Genomic DNA, 21,517 nt, shown 5'->3' on the forward strand with positions numbered 1-21,517 from the left:
CCATATCACATTACTCAATTAGTTATTTGAGGGACATACACATGATGAATTTGTGAGAATAATAGATGTTTTTGATTAAGGAAAAAATAGGTTTTGAAGGGAACCCAACACCCTAAGTACAAAGAGCTACAAATAGAAAACACACAACCAACTGACAACTCAACCACAACAAAAAACACCTAAAAGACAAATCCCTAAAACAATACGCCAAAAAAAGAAAATATAAAACCAAAAACAAATTCTTCAAGGGTTCAACAACCTCAGCTTCCACTTGATCCAAATTCTGAGCCAAGTTCATCAAATATTGCATTCTAACTTTTCTTACTCCCTAGTCTTCTTGAGATGTCTACAAGTCTGAGCTAATGGATTTCCACTATCATCCTAAATCTGCTTACCCTTCTCAGCTAGGTCGAGATCAATTACAATGTTGCCCCCAAACTTCAAAGCTTGCACATTCTACCAATGATTCACAAGGGTTTAATACCTTTTACTCTAGTGTGAAAGGTTCTATAGCTCATGATAACCAGATTGGTGAGGTTATCATAAATCTTAGCTTCAGGAACCTCCAACCTACCTTGATAGTTCGTGTTCAAGAGAGCAACATCTTTGGCCACATTTTCCAAGATTGAGGGAATTCTATTTTTTCCTCACTGGAGATCACATTATCAACACAAGCCCTAGATGTAGCCCGACCATCACCTTGCTACAGTTCAACCACTTTTATTTGGATGGATCAAATAATGACATTAACTTGATTCATTTTCAAAAACAACCATTTGGAAATCGTAAATTGTTCTATTGTGGCATTCCTAGCAATACCTAGAAGATTAGGGAGATTCTTAGGGTCACTCCCAAGGAAAGGGGAGTCCTTTTGCAGATCTTTGGGATTCATCATTATTGCACTATCACACTTATGTAAATTTGTTCTTTGCCTTGAAATTACCATTTTAATCCCAAGGTTTATTTTTGTGTCACTCTAGATTGACCATGACCATAAAATTTAAACCATTAAATTCAAATTCAAACTTTCTTACCCCTTTCTATTACTTTTTATGAACCAACTTAATACGCATTAGTGTGACATGTATCTATGTCATAGTATTCAAAGACATTCAATGTCACATGCAACATTAAGGAGAAAATAACTAGAGCACACTTCAATTTCTAAATGGACAAAAAATTAGATCCACAATATTTGGATATAGGCCATCTCTATGCTAGTGAATGTTGTCTTTGACATTTTTTTATAAGCATCAATCTAACTTTCCAGAGGTGTTTGACCTAGGAGAACAATTCCTCTATTGAGTTAGAAAACTCCCAAAGGTGTCCTTGGACACCACATGGACACTTTCAACTTTAGGAAAGGTGAATATGAGTAGGTTTATTGAACCACATTATGTTAGATCATTTTTATGCAACATAATTTAATTCTACGTCTCAAATTGAGTTTGTGCTAGTCAAGATTGACGATGTGATATTTGAAATTGAATCAAAGCAAATTTCCTACTATGTGATTCACAACTTTATCTTTTTCTATGGTTTTTAATTCACATTTTTATCTTTCTTTCACCTACCCTACCCTCTCCCTATATACTTATCCATCTCTTTCTCTCTCTATCTTTATCTCTCCCTTTATCTCTTCCTCTCTTCCTCTCTATCTCTTTATCTTTACTTCTGTATTTTAATCTCTCCCTCTACCTCTCTCCATCTCTCTATCTATTTATCTCATTATTCTTCTCCCTCTCTATCTTCATATCTACTTCTATCTACTCTAAACTAACCACACTATTGGTAGGAACTTTACGCATTGTGTCTCTTGTTTGTAATATAAAAAATAGATTGCAAGCTATACCATTAAACATCTTAGTCAAAATCATTTAATTTTTAATTTTGATTGATTCAAACATTAAAATATTAAAATAATAATGGAGGATTATTACATTAATCTAATGGTGGAGTCCCCACAATCCAATTCGACCTAAGCCTCTTTTAGGTCAAGATTGATCCCCACAAGGATGACAACAACCACCTACAAGCCACCACCATCGAGTAAGTCTGAACATATAGAATCAACCTCGAAATCAATATGTGTGCCGCATTTAAAAGGCCATACTTTCAAAATGGTAAGAAGAGTCAATACATTTTCTCTTGAACATACTTACTAAGTGAAAATAAATTTTATGAATCTGTCATCTCTACTTATAACATTTACAACTATGTTGATCTCAAAGTCTGATGCAAGAGCATCCAGGGTGTAAGAACAATCTTGCATCACCCAAAAAAAATAAAAAATGTTCATTTGTTAATAAGGGCTATTTTTGGTAAACTTGAGTTAATGGTGAAGGAATCATCCACAAATCATCCCAATATCTTGTGACGTTTGGGATTTATTCAAATTTTCTAGAGAAATTTCTCCAATAAAACTTCAAATGCATTTTTGAGGGTTTTAGAGACCCCGAATGCGGTCAAAAGTTGCTAATCTTATTGATTTGATGGAAGCATAGCATAGATCTCTCCGCAAGATTTTTGACAATATGTGATAATTGAAAATCCAATAGTTGGATTAAAAGATATGGCTTTCGAAAGTTGTGCTACTTTAGTCGAAAAATAAAATAAAAATAAGAAAATTCTCAAAATATCCCAATGTACACCAAAACATATTTTGGGCCTATTCTTAGCATATTCCAATATAGGGAAATGGGATACAAGTGTGGTCAACGTCAAAAGGGGGAGTTACACTTTCTAGAACATTCTAGGTGGTTAAACTTCACAATATAAAGAAGGCAAATGGGGTTTATAGGGGGATAGTTCTTGTAGTGTAGATTGTGGCTATGGCTTGCAAATTATTGTAATGAGAATGCCCATGTGGCTGTTGCATGTTATTTTTCTGAATGTTGTAATTTCCTTTCATTGAGATAATAGAAAGCAAGTATTTATTTCTTGCATTTTCCTGTCTATTTTCTTTGTTTATGTTGTGTGTTTGGGTTTATAAGGGAAGTACCCTTCATCAGAGTCAATCTCTCTCAATTGCAACCAAGGTTGATCAACTCTAATGATGGAGTTGAACCTTCATTTGTAAAGGAATAAAACTACAAAATTTGAAAACTAGCCATTATTTCAATCTTCATAATTTACTTGTAGATGTCTTTTTCTCCTTAAACAAATAAAAATTAACTAGAATGATAGCAAACTATGGGTGATTTTCTTTGAGTTTGTGTTTGAAGATGTCAATTATTTGGTTTTCACAAAGTCAATCCCTTTACCACTCATCTCAACGACAAATTTGTTACAACTATCGATTTCCTCCATGTGATCCATAAAAAAGAAAATGAACAAATAAGAAATAGAAGAGCACAAGCTTAGTGATCTACTAGAAGAAAATGACACTGATAAGGTAAATACAAATAGTGTGGCAATAGTCATCATGCAGAGGAAAAAATCTTTAACAAAAGGAAAGGGTTTCATGACAAATGGGTTGACAGTGAGCATGGAGCTACCATTGATCTAAACACAATCAAGATTAATTTCATCATCTTACAACCTTCTCAAATAGTTTAAATTGTTGATTTGGGAAAGTCAAATTATTCCCTCATGTAGAAAGAACACCTTCAACAAAATTGAACCCCAAATATCACAAATCACGCTCTACCTCTAAAATAACTCAATTAAAACATACAAAAATACAAAGTAAAGCACTTTATAAAAATAATATCATAAAACATAATTGAAGAGCACCTTCTACAAAATTGTTCTATTTTGCTTAAAAACTTATTTTCAATACCCTCTTTCCTATTAAACTCTTCCCACTTTGTATGTAAAATAAAACATTATATATATAAAAAAAGAACACACATTAATAGTCTCCTAGCTATGTCTAGGGGAAGCGTACCAATAGTCGTTATAGCTAACTTTGTGTACCCACATACCCTAAATGATACATTGGATTTCAAAGATGTTTTTTTTTATTGTCTTCGTATGCGACTTAATTGCTTATAACTATTGCTCTGGCTTCTAGGTAGTAATGACACACACTATTGGTTCTGTTATGCACACAAGGGTCATTTCAAAGTGTCGCTCGATATGTAATTAAAGATGCATGAATAACTGTGCACTTAAAATTGCTAATACTTATGCACAAAGGCCCCAATAGTTATGTGCTATGGTACCAATAAGGGTGCACAAATGGGCCAATTATAGTCCAAAAATGCTAACTATTAGGGGTAAAGCGGACAACTATTGGTACATGTGAAATTATTCATAGACTTTTAGTTATCATTTTATTTTTATTTTTTTTAAATTAGTAATTGATAGATTAAGCGAAGAAAAAGTGAATGATAATTAAAACATATTCGGTAAGTGGTGCTCTTCCCCTATGTAAACAAGAAAAATGAAAAAAAACAAAAGAAAGTTGTAGATTTAACAATTAGAAAATCAAAATACCTACAAGACTTCAAACATATGAATGATATGGGTGTAGAAATTAAGGACGCAACTATTTTGTCTCCAAAAATCGATGAATGTACCACAAAAATCGACTAACACAAAAATTAGTCATGCATTACACACCGTTGATTGTGCAAGCTACGACTGCGATTTTCCAAGCAATTAATAAACGATGTACGACTGCACTATTTTGTAGCGAGTTTAACTTCTGCCTAGAAATTATTAGACCCACTTCCCTAACTCGGGAATGAACTCCTTACTTATCCAATAAATTGATGATCTCGTTGACATCATCAAAACTCATTCATCCATCCATTCCTTTGTGTGCACTGTGTAATGAATTTGGGACGCAGCTATTCTGGCTCCAAAAAATAACGATTTTCATATAACATGAAGGTTAAACGCATGTTATTGACCGTTGATTTTTTGATTTACAACTGCGATTTTTTCAGTTGTCAATATCATGGTTTCACCTCCATGAAATTGGGACGCAGCTATTCTGGCTCCAAAACTACACTGTCGTACGAACGACATGCATCTGGAGCCCATTGACATAGATCCCTCCCATGCCCATTCGCTAGGATAGCATGGAGGTGACGAACGTCAGAAAGTGTTGACCGCACTGTTTCCGCAGACCGCAAACCGCACCGGTTAGGGGCTTGGTTAGGACCCGAAAGGTGGGAAAGGAAAGTACTAGTGGCTGGTGTGGGTCCCACTGAAATCCATCGAGCTTTCGGTTCACCGTTCCCGTTCGTAGATTTTGTTGTTTCCATCCAAACAATGATATCGTTAACGTTGCAATTCAAACGAATTCCCGCTCGAACCGATCACTTCCCATCTGCCAGCACACTTCCGGCCTATCCAAAAATGGTAGCTATGGACATCCATTGAAGCATACTGGAAGGGGAACCATAGCATAGACAAGGCATCTGAGTTTTTTCACTCGATGAATTAAAAAAATGTGATCACATTAAATGTTGCTGTTGTAGGATATACACAAAATACGTTTGTTGAAAAGAATTAAGTAATGTTTAGCCAAAGAGAATCTGCAACCTTTTCTAGCATCCTCCCAACTTGTGCCTAAATCTAAGCTTTAGAACAGGGTCTCGACATCCATCACAAGAATTTATTAGATGTTGTAGTTGTGATTTCCCAGGTGAACATGTATGCAAAATGAGTAAAACTATTCGACAGAGTGCCCTGATGTAGAATACGCAAAATCTGGAAGCATAGACAGTGCATCTGAAATGTTTTATAGAATGCCTAAAAGAGCATCATCCTCTTGGTTAAAGGATATTAATAGAAGGGATTTTCTCAAAAGGCTTTAGAATCTTCCAACCATATGCAATTGTCAGGTGTAAAAGTCAGACTCTACAACCTTTTCTAGCATCCTCCCAGCCTGTACCTAATGGTAGCTTTTGCATAGTGTATGGATATTCATCAAAGCATAAAGGATAGAGGAATTTTCTCAAAGGCAGTTGCAACTATTCTGGTAGACATGTATGCAAAATGTAATAACATATTTAAGTTCTAGAGTAATTTTCATGGCGCAAGTAATTGTAGCTACAGTTCACCATAAAAAACTAGTGAAATAATATTTTGTGGTTGGGTTTTATGTGTGAGACTTGTGATGATATTAAATTATGGCAGTCTATGTCTACGTTGGAGTTCTCAATATGGTGGTTGTGTGAACATGTCATTCTAAGTTTATGAATTCATGAGTTTCATTTTTAAGTTGGGATCCTTGTGGACGAGTTTGATATAATATGTGAAGAGGGGAAAACGGATTAGAAGGTCAAAATGATCAAAACATAATGAAATAAACATGAAAATGCTAAAAACATAAAGAGACCATTTCACCTTGCTATTTTACCTTCTCCTTCGGATTGAGCTTGATGAAGTGAAGGTGCCCCTTGATGATGCTCCACTTGATGTGCTCCTTTGATTGCTTGTTTGGATTGGCTCCTTGATTGTGATGTGGAATGCTCTCCTTTGCTCAACAAGACTAATGGATTGATATTTGGATTATGATAGATAGATGAAAATTTGAATTAGAAGATGATGAGAGGAGAATAGAGCAACATGACAATGCATGAGAAGTGGATGATTTGTGAGGATAATAAGCTCCAATTTATAGATTGGAGGAGGCCAATGGAGGGCCAAGATTGATTTGATTATGAATGGTTGAGATTGATTTTAGATAGAAGGCTTGGACTAAGGGTGCCTTGGGAAAATAAACAGGAATATAAAATTCCTTTGGAAAAAGGGGGGAGAAATTTGAATTTCAAACTTGAGGAATTAAAAATTCCAAAATAAGGATGCATTGAGAGATTCAAAGAAATTTGAATTTCTTTGAGAGACTCAATGTTGATGTGACATGAATGGGAATTAAAAATTGGAGAATAATGATAAGCATGATTATGAGAGATTCTAGAAGAATTAATTAGGCTAAGTGGGATTAGGAAAAGTGATTTGTAGGAATCACATGACTAGGTTAATTAATTATAATTAATTAACTGAGTGGGTTTAGAGGAAATGGTTATTGAGAGGACTTTAGAAGAATAGGGGAATAATTAATTTATTTGATAAATTAATTATTGGACTATAGTGACATGATTAATTAAATTAGATTTAATTGATTCTGAGAGGAATAAGGATAACACAATTAAGTTAATTAATTATGTTGATAGGCTTAAATTAATTAAATATTAATTTTAGGTGTCTACATTTTGACCCAAAAATGAAGAGGGGAAAATGGATTAGAAGATCAAAATGATCAAAGCATAATGAAATAAACATGAAAATTCTAAAAACATAAAGAGATCATTTCACCTTGCTATTTTACCTTCTCCTTCGGATTGAGCTTGATGAAGTGAAGGCGCCCCTTGATGATGCTCCACTTGATTTGCTCCTTGCTTGATTTTGATGTGGAATGCTCTCCTTTGTGCTCAACAAGATAGATGGATCATTAGATTGGATTTGAGTGATGGATAGGAGGATTTGAATTAGAAGAGAATGAGAGAAGAAATGGCAGCATGACAATGCATGAGAAGTGGATGATTTGTGAGGATAATAAGCTCCAATTTATAGATTGGAGGAGGCCAATGGAGGGCCAAGATTGATTTTATTTTGAATGGTTGAGATTGATTTTAGATAGAAGGCATGGATTAAGGGTGCCTTGGGAAAATAAACAGGAATATAAAATTCCTTTGGAAAAAGGGGGGGAGAAATTTGAATTTCAAACTTGAGGAATTAAAAATTCCAAAATAAGGATGCATTGAGAGATTCAAAGAAATTTGAATTTCTTTGAGAGACTCAATGTTGATGTGACATGAGTGGGAATTAAAAATTGGAGAATAATGATAAGCATGATTATGAGAGATTCTAGAAGAATTAATTAGGCTAAGTGGGATTAGGAAAATTGATTTGTAGGAATCACATGACTAGGTTAATTAATTATAATTAATTATCTGAGTGGGTTTAGAGGAAATGATTATTGAGAGGACTTTAGAAGAATAGGGGAATAATTAATTTATTTGATAAATTAATTATTGGACTATAGTGACAGGATTAATTAAATTAGATTTAATTGATTCTGAGAGGAATAAGGATAACACAATTAAGTTAATTAATTATGTTGATAGGCTTAAATTAATTAAATATTAATTTTAGGTGTCTACAATATGCATGTGATTCGGTGACAAGGGAGATTCTGCAAACTAAAGCTTTGATCATTTTCAAGCCTCAAGACAGTTGTACAATTGTCATTTTACATAGAGAATTGTTCTATGGCCATTCATGCATAAAATAATAACACGTTGAGAGAGAGAGAGAGAGAGAGAGAGAGAGAGAGAGAGAGAGAGAGAGAGAGAGAGAAGGGGAGAGGGAAAGAGAGATTATGGGTCCTATGGTGTCTTAAGGGGTCATATTGTGTCCTACGACCCCTTAGGATACCATATAACCCCTTAAGACACCAAATTGGGTCCTTATGGGTCATATTGTATCCTAAGGGGTCATATTGTGTCATATGACCCCTTAGGACACAATATGACCCTTTACAATTCTATACGGTGTCATTATGGGTCATATGACCCCTTATGACACCATATGGTGTCGTTAAGGGTCATATGGTGTCCTAAGGGGTCATGGGACACCATATGACCCCCAAGGACAACATTTGACCCCTTATGACACCATATTGGATCGTTATGGATCCTATGGTGTCCTAAGGGGTCATATTGTGTCTTACGACCCCTTAGGACACCATATGACCCCTTAAGATACCAGATTGTGTCGTTATGGGTCATATTGTGTCCTAAGGGGTCATGGGACACCATATGACCCCTAAGGACAACATATAACCCCTTATGACACCATAATGGTGTTGGAAATTGACACTCATTGGATTCATTTTGTTGTCATTGATGGCAACAAGATTAGATGGGAGTCATATACCGACATTAGGAGGCATTCACCAACAGACACTAGAATATCCCTAATCATTTGTGCATGCCTAATTAAACACCTAAAAATTCAATAAAAACTAGAATATTTAATTAATTAAACACCTAAGAAAAATTAATTAATATCCTTAATCATTTGTGCATGCCTAATAATAAATATTCAAATATTTATGTTCTCAATTTCTCAAGTAGGTGCATATGTCATATCACTTTTACACTTGCAATACTTAAGGCATAGGAGTTATTTCCACATCCCTTAAAAAAATAATTTTTAGATCCTTACCATCCACTCTATCCAAGACACATGTCACTCACCCTTGATTCCCCTTGAATCATGGAGAGACGTTGAGTTCCTCAATTACAAGCATGAAACTTGTTCTCTTCTTATGCTCCCAATCCTCTCAAGCTATGAGAACCTTTGGTCTCTCTAACTAATCTAGGCCCTCTATTTTCTCACACAAATCTATAAATTTGTTGAACACCAATCCATTTGAATGAAATTCTTAGATGTTACACATTGTTGTATTGTCATTATGAGAATTTAATATTATAGTCTACCCAATTTATATTATTGGATATGAATATCATAGCTTGGTGCATTGATAAGGCACGGTGGCCAAAAATATTTTGTACGCTTTCATTATATTAATTTTCTTTTGTTGTGACTAAATTGTGTGTCCATGTGAGCTATATTGGTTAGCTTCATGCTTTAATTGTCTATGTATAGTCTCATTTTTGTGTATATAGAATATAGAATATATAATCTTAATCCTAAATATACACAAATGGTTTAACATCAAAACTAATGGAATCTATCACACACACACACACAATCATTTCTTATCTTTGATCACAATTGGATACACTAATATGTGCCCCAATATTCAATATCTTGGTGACAAATCTCCCCTCTAGTTGACATCACATGTTGTTGATAAGTGAATTCATTGTCTCATTTACACTCATCATGAGCTTGATTTCTTTTGTTACATGGTGTTTTTATTTAAAGCTTCAATATTATTTCTTTTGAATGAGTCTTTTAATGACATAATCTACACTTGCTCTAGCCTACAAAATTTTATAGTTTTCCATAGACGTAGCTAATAGAGATAACATGTAACCAATAAATAGAATCTAAACTTGTTATTTGACTCCTAAATGGATGATATGATGATGTTCCTATGGTTTGTTTAAAGATCCTTCAATTTTGTCTCATTTATGCATTTTCAAGGCAAGAAGTGTCATGTTAGTAGATGTTGTAAGTTTTGTTGAGTGTTTTGACAAGTTGAAGTTGTGAATACAATCATTTTCCTTCAAGCAATTATTGAATTCAAAACTTTCCTATGAAACAATTATATGCTACATGTTTCTAATTTGAGTTGCAAATGAAATTTGATCTCCATTAAAGTTGATTGTGATTTTAGGATATCAAGTAGAATCTCAAAATTTTAGTGCATCACCTCCTAGGGCTAGTAGTTTTCAATTTAAAAGCAATCTTTCTATCATTTTCTCTTCTCAAGTGCAATAATTTAGGAGGTTTTCCAAGGGAAGTATCCCATAATATGGAGGTTCATCCTTGTTTTAGGTCACTCGTAACTTGAGAAACTCATAGTTTTGAGGCAATATCTTCACATGCTTGGTGATCATATAGGTCCTATGGTGTGCTAAGGGATCATATAGTGTCCTATGACCCCTTAGAACACCCTATGACCCCTTAGATGTCGTTAGGGGTCATATTGTGTCCTAAGGGTCATATGGTGTCCTATGATCCCTTATGACACCATATGGTGTCATTATGTGTCTTATGTTGTCCTATGACCCCTTAGGACATCATATGGTGTCGTTAGGAGTCGTATGGTGTCCTAAGGGGTCATATGGTCTCCTATGACCCCTTACAACACCATTTGACCCCTTAGGACTCCATATGGTGTCGTTATGGGTCATATGGTGTCCTAAGAGGTTATATAGTGTTCTATGACCCCTTAGGACACCATTTGGTGTCATTATGGGTCGTATGGTGTGCTAAGGGGTCATATGGTGTCATATGATCCCTTAGGACTCCATATGACATCTTATGTGTTGTTACGGGTCATATGGTGTCCTAAGGAGTTATATGGTGTCTTATAAGCCCGTAGGACACATGCATGGATCCCTAGGATACCATATGAACCCTAAGAATACCATATGACCCTAGAGAGGGAGAGAGGAGGAGGAGAGGGAGGGAACGAGAGAGAGACACACCTAAGAGAGGAGGAGAGTAAGATAGAGAGATAGAGACTGAGAGGGAGAGACAAGAGATAAATGAGAGAAACAGAGATGGAGATAGAGAGGGGGAGACAAAGATAGAGAAAGGGACAGAGACACACAGAGAGAGAGAGAGAGAGAGAGAGAGAGAGAGAGAGAGAGAGAGAGAGAGAGAGAGAGAGAGAGAGAGAGAGAGAGAGAGAGAGAGAGAGAGAGAGAGAGAGAGAGAGAGAGATAGGGAAGGGGACTCAAAGAGAGAGAGAGAGAGAGAGAGAGAGAGAGAGGGAGAGAGAGAGAGAGAATGGGAGAGAGAAAGAATGGGGAGAGAGGGAAAGAGAGAGAGAGAGAGGATTGATGGAATATTGTTTAGGCACATAGCGTGTTGATGGAAGATTCGACTAACATAGCGTGTTAGTCTCTTTCGCTGATTCGCGGACTGCGTGGCCGCCATTTCCTTTTGCCTCACGAAACAACGAATTCGACTAACATAGCGTGTTAGTAGCTTTTGCTGATTCGCAGGCTGCGTGGCTGCCATTTCCTTTTGCCCCACGAAATGGCGAATTCGACTAACATAGCATGTTAGTCCGTGAATCAGCGAAAGCTACTAACGCGCTATGTTAGTCGATTTCGTTGTTTCGCGGGGTAAAAGGAAATGGCGGCCACGCAGTCCGCGAAAGCGACTAACACGCTATGTTAGTCAAATTCGTTGTTTTGCAGTCCAAAAGGAAATGACGGCCACGCAGTCTGCGAATCAACGAAATTGCCTAACACGCTATGTTAGTCGAATTTGTTGTTTCGCGGGGCAAAAGGAAATGGCAGCCACGCAGTCCACGAATCAACGAAAGCGACTAACATGCTATGTTAATCGAACTCGCTATTTCACGAGGCAAAAGGAAATCGTGGCCACGCAATCCGCGAATCAACGAAAGCGACTAACACGCCATGTTAGTCGAATTTGCCGTTTTGCGGGGTAAAAGGAAATGGTGGCCACGCAACCCACGAATTAGCAAAAGCTACTAACACGCTATGTTAGTCGAATTTGTTCATTCGTGGGGAAAAAGGAAATGGCGGGCACGCAGTCCGCGAATCAACGAAAGCGACTAACACGCCATGTTAGTCGAATTCGTCGTTTCACAGGGCAAAAGGAAATGGCGGCCACGCAGCCCGTGAATCAGCGAAAGATACTAACACGTTATGTTAGTCGAATTCGTTGTTTCACGAGGCAAAATGAAATGGCGGCCACGTAGTCCGCGAATCAGCAAAAGCAACTAACACGCCATGTTAGTCGAATTCACCGTTTTACAGGGCAAAAGGAAATGGCGGTAACGCAGTCCACGAATCAGTGAAAGTGACTAACACGACATGTTAGTCGAATTCGTCATTTCGCAGTCCAAAAAGAAATGGCAGCCACGCAGTTCGCCAATCAACGAAAGTGACTAACACGCCATGTTAATCGAATTCATTGTTTCATGGGGCAAAAGGAAATGGCAACCACACAGTCGAGAATCAGCGAAAGCGACTAACACACTATGTTAGTCGAATCTTCCATCATCAAGAACCAAGGAAAACTAGAACATTTAAATATAAGATAACATTTGACAATAAATTTGAGCAGAAATAACTTGGGATTCATTGTTCTTATGGGGTGTGTACACAAGGAACGCCATGTTTGTGTTGGCAATTGACACTCATTTGGTGGTTAGTGATGCTTAATTAAAGGTTTAATCTCCCTTTCTTCTCTCTATTTCTTCTCTCTCTCCCCTCTCTAGGTCTCTCCTATACTCTCTCCCTCTCTCTCACATTCCCTCCTTATCTCCATATCTATCCTTCCTTCCCCCCTCCATCTCTCTTCTCATCCTATTGTTTCTCTCCACTCTCTCTTTGATCTCTTGATCACTACCTATCCCTCCCAACATCTCTCTCCATACCTATTTTCCTCTCTTATTTTATTCTCTCTCTCTCCCTCACCTAGCTACCTCTTCCCTCTCTAGGTCTCTCAGTCACTCCCTACCCACCTCTCCCTCTCTTCTTAGATCTCTCTTTCTCTTTATTCTTCCCTCTCTCATCTTCTCTCTCCCTCCTCTCTCCAGGTCATCACCTCTCCCTCCCTGATATAGTATTTAGATAATAGGTTATAGGATATAAGATTTATAATATAAGGTACAATATTAATGGTACATAGTTTAGGGAACATAGGGTTGAGGGTAGTGGTCATATTGATTCCTCCCTCTATCTCTCCATCTTCCTCTATCTCTCTCTTCTCTCTCACCTCTCTCTCCATGAACCATGGTCTCTCCCTCCCTCTCTGTCTCGCCCTTCCTTACCCTCATATCTCTCTCTCTCTCTCTCTCTCTCTCTCTCTCTCTCTCTCTCTCCATTGTGTAGTTCATAGTTCATCACCTCTTCCTCCTAGCCTCTCTTTCCATCTCTTTCCTTTCTAGGTTTCTCCCTCCTCTCTCCACCTCTATACCACTCCATCTATGTCTCATTAGGAACCTCTCTCTCTATGCCCCTGTATGTATGTTTCCTCTCTATCTCCCATCTAGGTATACAAGATTGATGGAACATTGTTTAGGGTAGATAGGGTTGAGGGTAGCACGGTGGTATTCATACTTCTCTCTATCTCTCCATCTTCCTATCTCTTTCTTCTCTACCACCTCTCTCTCTCTCTTCTCTATCACCTCTCTCTCCCCTCCCTATGTCTCTCCCTCCATCTCCATCTCCATGTTCCTTACCCTCATATATGTCTTCCTCCCCTACTCTCTCATACTCTCTTTATTTCATCTATTCTAACACGTGTTACCCCTTACAAAGATACCTAGACGACGAGAGAGAGGTTAGATAACTAGATGGGAAGAGAGGGGCGAGATAGATAAAGGGAGATAGAAGTGGAGAGTTGATGAATTAGGAGAATGAGAGAGAAGAGAAGGTAGAGAGAGCAAAGAGAAAGAGAGGGATAAGGAGGGGGAGAGGGAGAGGTATACATGGCATGAGAGACCTAGAGAGGTAGATAGGTGAGCGAGAAAGAGAAGGAAATGATAGAGAAGTTCAACAAGATAGAGAGAGGGGTAAGAAGGTAGGGAGAGAATTGAAAAGGGAGGGAGTGAACTAGAGATGGATTATATAGAGATATAAGATACCTAGAATGGGAGAGAGACATGAGAGACCTAGATAGGGGGAGAGAGAGAGAGGGTTGAGATAGATGGAGGAGGATAGAGAGGTTGGTAATGAGATATGGATGGTTATGTAGAGAGGCGGAGAGAGAAAGTGGGAGAAACCTAGAGAGGGGTAGAGAGGGTGTGATGGAAAGATGATGACATTGATGGTAAAGAGAATAAGAATTAGTAGGGAAGGGGGAGAGGGATGGGGATAAGGGGGGAGAGGGGGATAGAGAGGGAGAGAGGGAGAAAAGAAGGGTGATACCTAGAAATGGGAGGGAGGGATAAGAGGAGAGATGAAATAATAAAGAGAGAGAGAGAGAGAGAGAGAGAGAGAGAGAGAGAGAGAGAGAGAGAGAGAGAGAGAGAGGGGATTAAGGGAGTTTGACCTAGATAATGAAGATAGAGAATAAGAGAGGAAGAGAGATGATGAGACCCCCTTTTGGTACTACAACTTGGTGCACATACCCTTTGTGAATAAGACTTGTACTTGTAAAAGTATATAAAATATATAAAACATGTCTCAATGTATTATTAAGTACAAGGCTATATTAGAAACATTCCCTATTCAAAACCTTCTTGATGGGTGTTCAAGGTCACTCTTAAGTTACCAATAAATTATAGGCCTAATAGGCAAAAATTTATTAAGATTTAACTATGAAAACCCCATTTATAAATCATCAAAGAAACTATTAGGAAAACTCTTTGAGGTAAATTATACTAGCCTTAACTGAAACCACTATCCTATGGATCTTTGTTATATTCAATAATTTGAAGACTTTAATAATGCTATAATAATTTTGGAATTAGGTAAATTTTTAATGTTGTTTTTAGTTGTGTTTGTCTCTAATTACAATTGGATGTGCTTGTCCCTAATCACATTTGTTGGGTGATAATGATTGGATATGTTTATTCTTAATCATATTTTTTGATTATGATTGGATGTGTTTGTGTCAATCATAATTACTATGAATAGAAGTGTGTCCTATTCAAAGGTAATGATAGATAGTTCAGTGCTTGCTCCCATCCAAAATTTGTGTATGACCTCAAATAGATGTGTTTATCCCTATGCTTGGTTACATGAGTATATATGTTCTTCCAGGTATCCTTGGATGAATTCCAATAAGGTCAATCCTATTAAGGAAGCGTAGTGAGGATGGATCCACTATTGCTTGTCACTAGTAGTGTATTTTTTATGAACTAATGATTGTTTCATCAAGTATTGTTAGTCCACTTATCCCCATTGGAGAATGATGTAATAAGGGAGGTATTGGGAATATCACATCATTTCCATTGGTTTGTCGGCTTGTGATAAAAATATTTTTTAAGGAGTGCTTTCTTGTATTATGATTTTTAAACAACTCATCTATTTTCCTATAGTATATGAGATAACAATTGAATAATTGAATAGAAGTAAAAGATTGTTTAATATGTGTTGGGATGAATCAACACATGGACCTAACCTAAAAAGAAACTAGCCTTGTCTGAAATTGGGACCTCAATCACAAGAGCCCAATGCCTTAAGGTTATTTCCATTATATCCTTGGAACATTGAATCATTTTTAGTGAAGAGTGTAGTTCCAAGCAATAACAATTTCAAGAGGGGGAGAGGAAATCCTAGTAATCTATAACTTCCAAAGGAGGAAAATGGAGGATTGAAAGAAAGAAAGGGTGAGTGTAGGAGAAGATATGGGTTTGATGGTCTTAAGGGCTCCAAATATTTAATATTCTAAAAACTATCTTGTTATGCTACTATGTATGATGGATTTATTTCTAATCAATAAATGTAGATGTTTACTTATGAAAGCGAGTGTGGTTTCTAAGTTTTCCAATTGATACCCCTTTTATAAATAAAGGGAAAATAAGGTATATTAAGTTTTGGGTGAGGTGACCATTATAGATATAGTAAGGATTATAGGATATAAAAATGCTTTCGAAAAGTCATATTTTAAAATTTGAGCATGGACATGAGTTCCCACCCAATGCTAATGTCCAAACAAGCACTAGTGTTCTTGAGGAGTTACATCTTTAGATTTTTAGGGATGACTAGGGTGGAGTTCATGAAACTTCCTTTCCATGTCATATATTTTTGTAATCAAATAAAATGCTAAAAAGTGATTCGAATAATCTCAAAACATGGCCAAGAAGATGGAAACCAAAATGTGTATGTAAACATGAGTTGAAAGTTGTAAAGTAGTTTTTTTTTTTTAATCTTTACACTTTGATAATCCTTTTTTCATCTTATACTGCTCGTTGCTGATATCCTAAACCTTCTCAAATACAAGATCCTAGATGTCCAATTAAAATTTTTAAGCTTGCAAGTTGGTAGGCCATGAATAGAATTTCCAAGAGGACCTGTTCAATAAGGTAGAAAAATATTTTTTGATTTAGGAGGGTGATGTCACAAATGTGATTGTGTTTCTAAGACACAATTACCCTTGTAGTTTTGTCTAAAATACAAGAATACAAGTAGTAAAAATTTGGTTCAAATCATTGGAGACTCGAATAAGATAATTGAGGATTAATTACACGATCATGATCACTCATAAACAAAAATGTAGACTAAAATAATATATTTATGACAAAGCCAAAGTAAATCTAAAAAAATAAAAGAAAATTTTACTTTATGTAATTGTTAGTTACAATATTCACCATGTCACATCATGAAAACCCAATTATGTAATAAAGGAATAACTAAAAAATAGGCATCTATCAAATCATGATTTTTTTTATAATAATGGTGAAATTTGCATATCTTCATTCGTGTCCACTTGTCTTTAGACCATTTTGAGAGAATGTCTTAGTGTGCAGTTAATATCAAAAAATAATACTCTTGTACACAGTTGGCTCATTAACCTATGCCACTCATCCCCATTTTACACATTCTCCAACATATGGCTTCATCTTATTTATCTCTATACATATTCCCATGTATTGAATGTTCATTATGCTTATTATTTCTCACCATTCTTGTAAATGCATGGGATCTTATGAGGCCTATCTATAGGGCCAATCTAATGGGTGTGGGATCAATCTTGCACCAACAAATCTAATCACCAAAATTTTATAATTCAAATTCAAATTTTGGTTCACTCTTGCTTGTTTCCTTACTCTCATGAACTGATTTGGTATGCATTTCAAGCAATTTATCAATATATTAGTATTTAAAATTCATTCACAATCATTCATTTAAAGCACAATTACATCCAAGCATTATGGGCATATCATTTATATTTATTAAAGGAAAAAATGTTAAGAGCACTTCAACTAGAGTATTACAAAGAACTGAAATCTTCATCATATCTACATGTTTGAAGTTGTTGTTCTATATTATTTTTTTCACAATCATAAAATTGGTTCTACCAAGGGGTTTGACCTATGAGGACACGACCCTTACAATCTAGTGATCTCCACTGGGTGTTTGTAAACACTGCCAATCCTTGACATTCAAAAAAGAACAAAGAACAAATCAAGAATTAGGAGTGCACACTATACAAATCAAATCTCTAAACTACAATTCTTATATATTCCCATAGAAAAGATCTAGAACCATAGTTTCAACCTTCCACAAAGTTGACAAATTATGTAAATCTCAAGACAAAGTACAAACAGAAAAAAAAAAATAAAGAATTCCAATATTGAGACAAGCTTTGGAACATCAAAATCATTCTTCCTCCATTTTAAACAATCTAAAATATGTAACCTACTTTAAACAATGCAACATAAAAATTGTTAATTTTGCCATAAAATTCCCCCTAATCCAAAAACTATTATTTAAAAAGCAAGACAAAGCACTACTAATTTTCTATTATGCTCTAAAACTTAGATTAAAAATTATAATCCAATTTAAATATTGCAAACTTTCTTCAAAATCCTAAACTGTGCACAACCAAAATTAAGTAGCCAAACATTGTTAATTTTCCACAATGCACTATACTCTATTGCCCAAAAACATTGCTACTACCCTAAAATTTATGTAAAATCCATAACCCAATTCAAACAAAAGGGCAATTGTTAATGAGGAAAAATATAATGAATCAATAAGAAAAATTGAAACTCCTACATAAAAGTGTTTAACCCATAACAATCAATTCAAAATACTAAGATTTGTGACTACATCAAAATCGATATCTATTAGTGAATTTCCAAAAGAACATCTTCATCTAAACAAGATGAATGCCCAAAAATACAACATCGAATTCAACCAATACATAATAATCACTCAATCCGAAAGACCCACTTACTAACTTCTACATAATCAATATTCCTTTGCAATTGTTTCCAAGCATGGCCTCCATGCATTTCCTGAAACACAATCTTGCTATTGAGTAAGCAAAGTCTTCAACTGTTGTCTTGAGACTACAATCTTGAGTGTAAAACCCTTCTCTACATTAACATCCTCTGCTCTTTTCTTGCCTCTACAAATACCTTTTTTCTATGCTAAGAAAGTTGTATAATCAACTTCAATGTGTGAGGGAACAAGATAATAAAGTTCCCCACCCTTGAGTTTATTTTCTTGGGGAAGAGCATGACCAACATTCCTTGAGTGTACAACCATACAATCCTCCTCAAAATCACTCTCCCTCACTAGATCTCCCACCCTAATAGGAGACCTGTACTCTAACATTCTCCCATCCATTGCCCTTACTTTTATGAATTTCTTGCATGTTTCTTGTCATACCTTGGCTTGCATGCAATTACCCATTACATGGGCTTCAACATAGTAGACTGCAATCCAAATCTAGAGATCAAAATCTATAAGAAGGAATGAGAAAGTGAACTAATTCCTTTATTAATGTTGTTCAAAAAGAATGTTTCTTTATTAATGTTGTTCATAAAATCATAAAATTGTCACAAGAGCCCACAAAGTGAACCATGTGAAATAAGAGAATAGATAAATGTTAATAACTGATTGCAACGAATCTTTCCAAAGATGAGATAACGTAGGGCACTGGGTCTTTCAAAGATGGAAAATCTCCTGACATTGAATGTGAGATGAAAGAAAGAACTAAGAAAATGAATCTTGCAACACAATACTTTAGACTACAAAATGAGTCTTGCATTGAATGTAGCAAAAGACTCGGTTTTGAATGCGGACTGAGTGGCTATTGATGTTGAATTCAGAATTGTTTGGCTTTCAAAATTCGCCCTTGATGGCATTCAACATCAGTAACCACTCAAGCCGCCATTTCCTTTTACCCCGCGAAAAATCTAGTAACAATGTTGAGAAAGGAGAATTTGTTAGATGTAGAACTACAAATGAAAGATCAAGATGTATGATTCTATATCACAACACATGGTATAGATATGTAATAACATACAAGCAATTGGGACACTCCAAAATAAAGCAAAGCAGCCACTCAGTGATACATCATATCTCAACTTGACATCTACCGTGCAAGGATCATTTGCAGCTACGGCCAGAAAGAATCAAATTTGAACTAACACTATTTTCTTGACACTATTAAAAAAACCACCGTGCACAGCAATTTACAAGAATTATAGGTAATTTATGGTCATAATACATCCTGAGTTCTACAGTTTGGATTTCTATACCATTTTTGGTCTTTACGAAATAGGCAAGAAACATTTTCCACGTTTATTTTTCCACATAATGTCCAGATACTATATATAGATCTAAATTCTAAAGAAAATGACCTGAAAAAATAAAAATTAAAAATTAAAAAAGTTTCTAAATTTCAAAAATTTGAACATGAAAATTAGATCAGGCAAACATACAAACATAAACCAGCAGCAGAATAGAGACCTCACATACAGCCAATTTGTCAAATGTGTTAAAACTGGGACCACTGACCTGCAAACTGCTGCTGCTGCACTGTTTTATTTGACATTAAATATACTTGTTCACCTGTCATAGGACAGACAAACATGTAAGCTACCTATTACTACAGACCATAATAAGCTGCTTCACCAATGATGAACCACCCACCGAAATACTGTAGAATTCCTTCAACCAACTGTAAAGATGGCCCTCAAAGAATGTTTAGGACGGCCTAACTAATTCATTAATTATGTGATCAATATAATTCATCTGATCATTTCACTGAGACACAAAATATCTAACAATAATACATCCCTTTGCTGACCCTGCTTTACAGTTGGTGAATTGGGCTTCCTAGATGAGCATGTCGTCCCATAGAACACCATCCAAATTAGCCATACCCAAGTAATTTCCTTCGCAAGCCACTTCGATCTCATACTCGGATTTTTCAGGGCAAGTCCCAAATTGCTGATTTACTAGTGAAGGAGTAGCCATCAATTCAGCTTCAGTTCCAGAGTCAATCAGAGACATATCTGTTGGGGAATATTGTAAGCCATCCACAATCAATCCATTTCTTCTAAGCCCAGTATCCGCAAACCCATCAACAGTCGGAGCATTTGTACTCAGCACAAACCCATCTGCAGTCGAAGCATTTGAGCTCGACCCGTCCGATTCCAATTTAAGTCTAGTTTCCTTGTGCTCATCATAGGGCAAGCACCTCCTTTTCTTACCATCACTGATGCTTGCCCTGCTCTGAAGCCTGTGTGATTATACCCGGATTCTTAACAACTGCGCCCAGAATTGAGAGAATCTGCTGAGGTCTGCGCTCTGTCAAATCCAAGCGCCTCTTCAAATCCCCCATCTCTCTATCAAAGCTTTCCTGCTCCTCCTTCAGCTGAACAACCTCCAAAGCAATGACGTCCTCGTCCTTTTGAAGCATCTGGAATTCCTCTTCCAAATCGTATCTCACACCCAATTGACTGCCCAGTCCCTGAGAGTGGTGATGACTAGCCCTCCTTCGACGAATGTTTGGCATTCTGATGTTTTCCCAAACTAGATTCGCGGACTGAGTGGCTACTGATGTTGAATGCTATCAAGGGCGAAAATCTCCGGAGGAGCAAATACCAGAAGGAATAGCAGAGGCTGCACGTGAATGACCAGCTGCTCCATTCGGATTGGTATTCCTCAAAATGAGAAACTAAAAATATGCTGGGCGGGACATAGATTTAAAATATGCTGAGCGGGAGAGTGGTTTTAAAATAAACGGTACGGACAAAAACGTGAGCGTAAACATCCGTCCCTGCTCGTGACTGTGACCGTGAGAGCGGCTGGAAAATGTTAGCCGTCTGCAAATGCTTTCCGTCAACCGCAAAATGGCAATATGCCTCGACGGTCCCAGAATGTCTCTCATGGCATCATGGAGGGCA

At 36.5% G+C, this 21,517-nt stretch overlaps 1 protein-coding gene across 1 annotated transcript; it reads right to left on the reverse strand.

The window, feature by feature from the left end:
• Nucleotides 1–20,005: 20,005 nt before the first annotated feature.
• LOC131856123 (heat stress transcription factor A-1-like) lies at nucleotides 20,006–21,304 on the reverse strand. Its single transcript, XM_059207480.1, has one exon. The coding sequence runs from the start codon at nucleotides 21,124–21,126 to the stop codon at nucleotides 20,824–20,826; it is 303 nt and encodes a 100-aa protein (XP_059063463.1). The 5' UTR covers nucleotides 21,127–21,304; the 3' UTR covers nucleotides 20,006–20,823.
• Nucleotides 21,305–21,517: the final 213 nt, after the last annotated feature.

This window comes from Cryptomeria japonica, chromosome 6, assembly GCF_030272615.1.
Source record: "Cryptomeria japonica chromosome 6, Sugi_1.0, whole genome shotgun sequence".
Lineage (NCBI taxonomy): Eukaryota > Viridiplantae > Streptophyta > Pinopsida > Cupressales > Cupressaceae > Cryptomeria > Cryptomeria japonica.

Excerpts from the sequence above, each read along its gene's own strand:
- LOC131856123 (XM_059207480.1), bottom strand. The coding sequence starts at position 21,126 with ATGCCAAACATTCGTCGAAGGAGGGCTAGTCATCACCACTCTCAGGGA.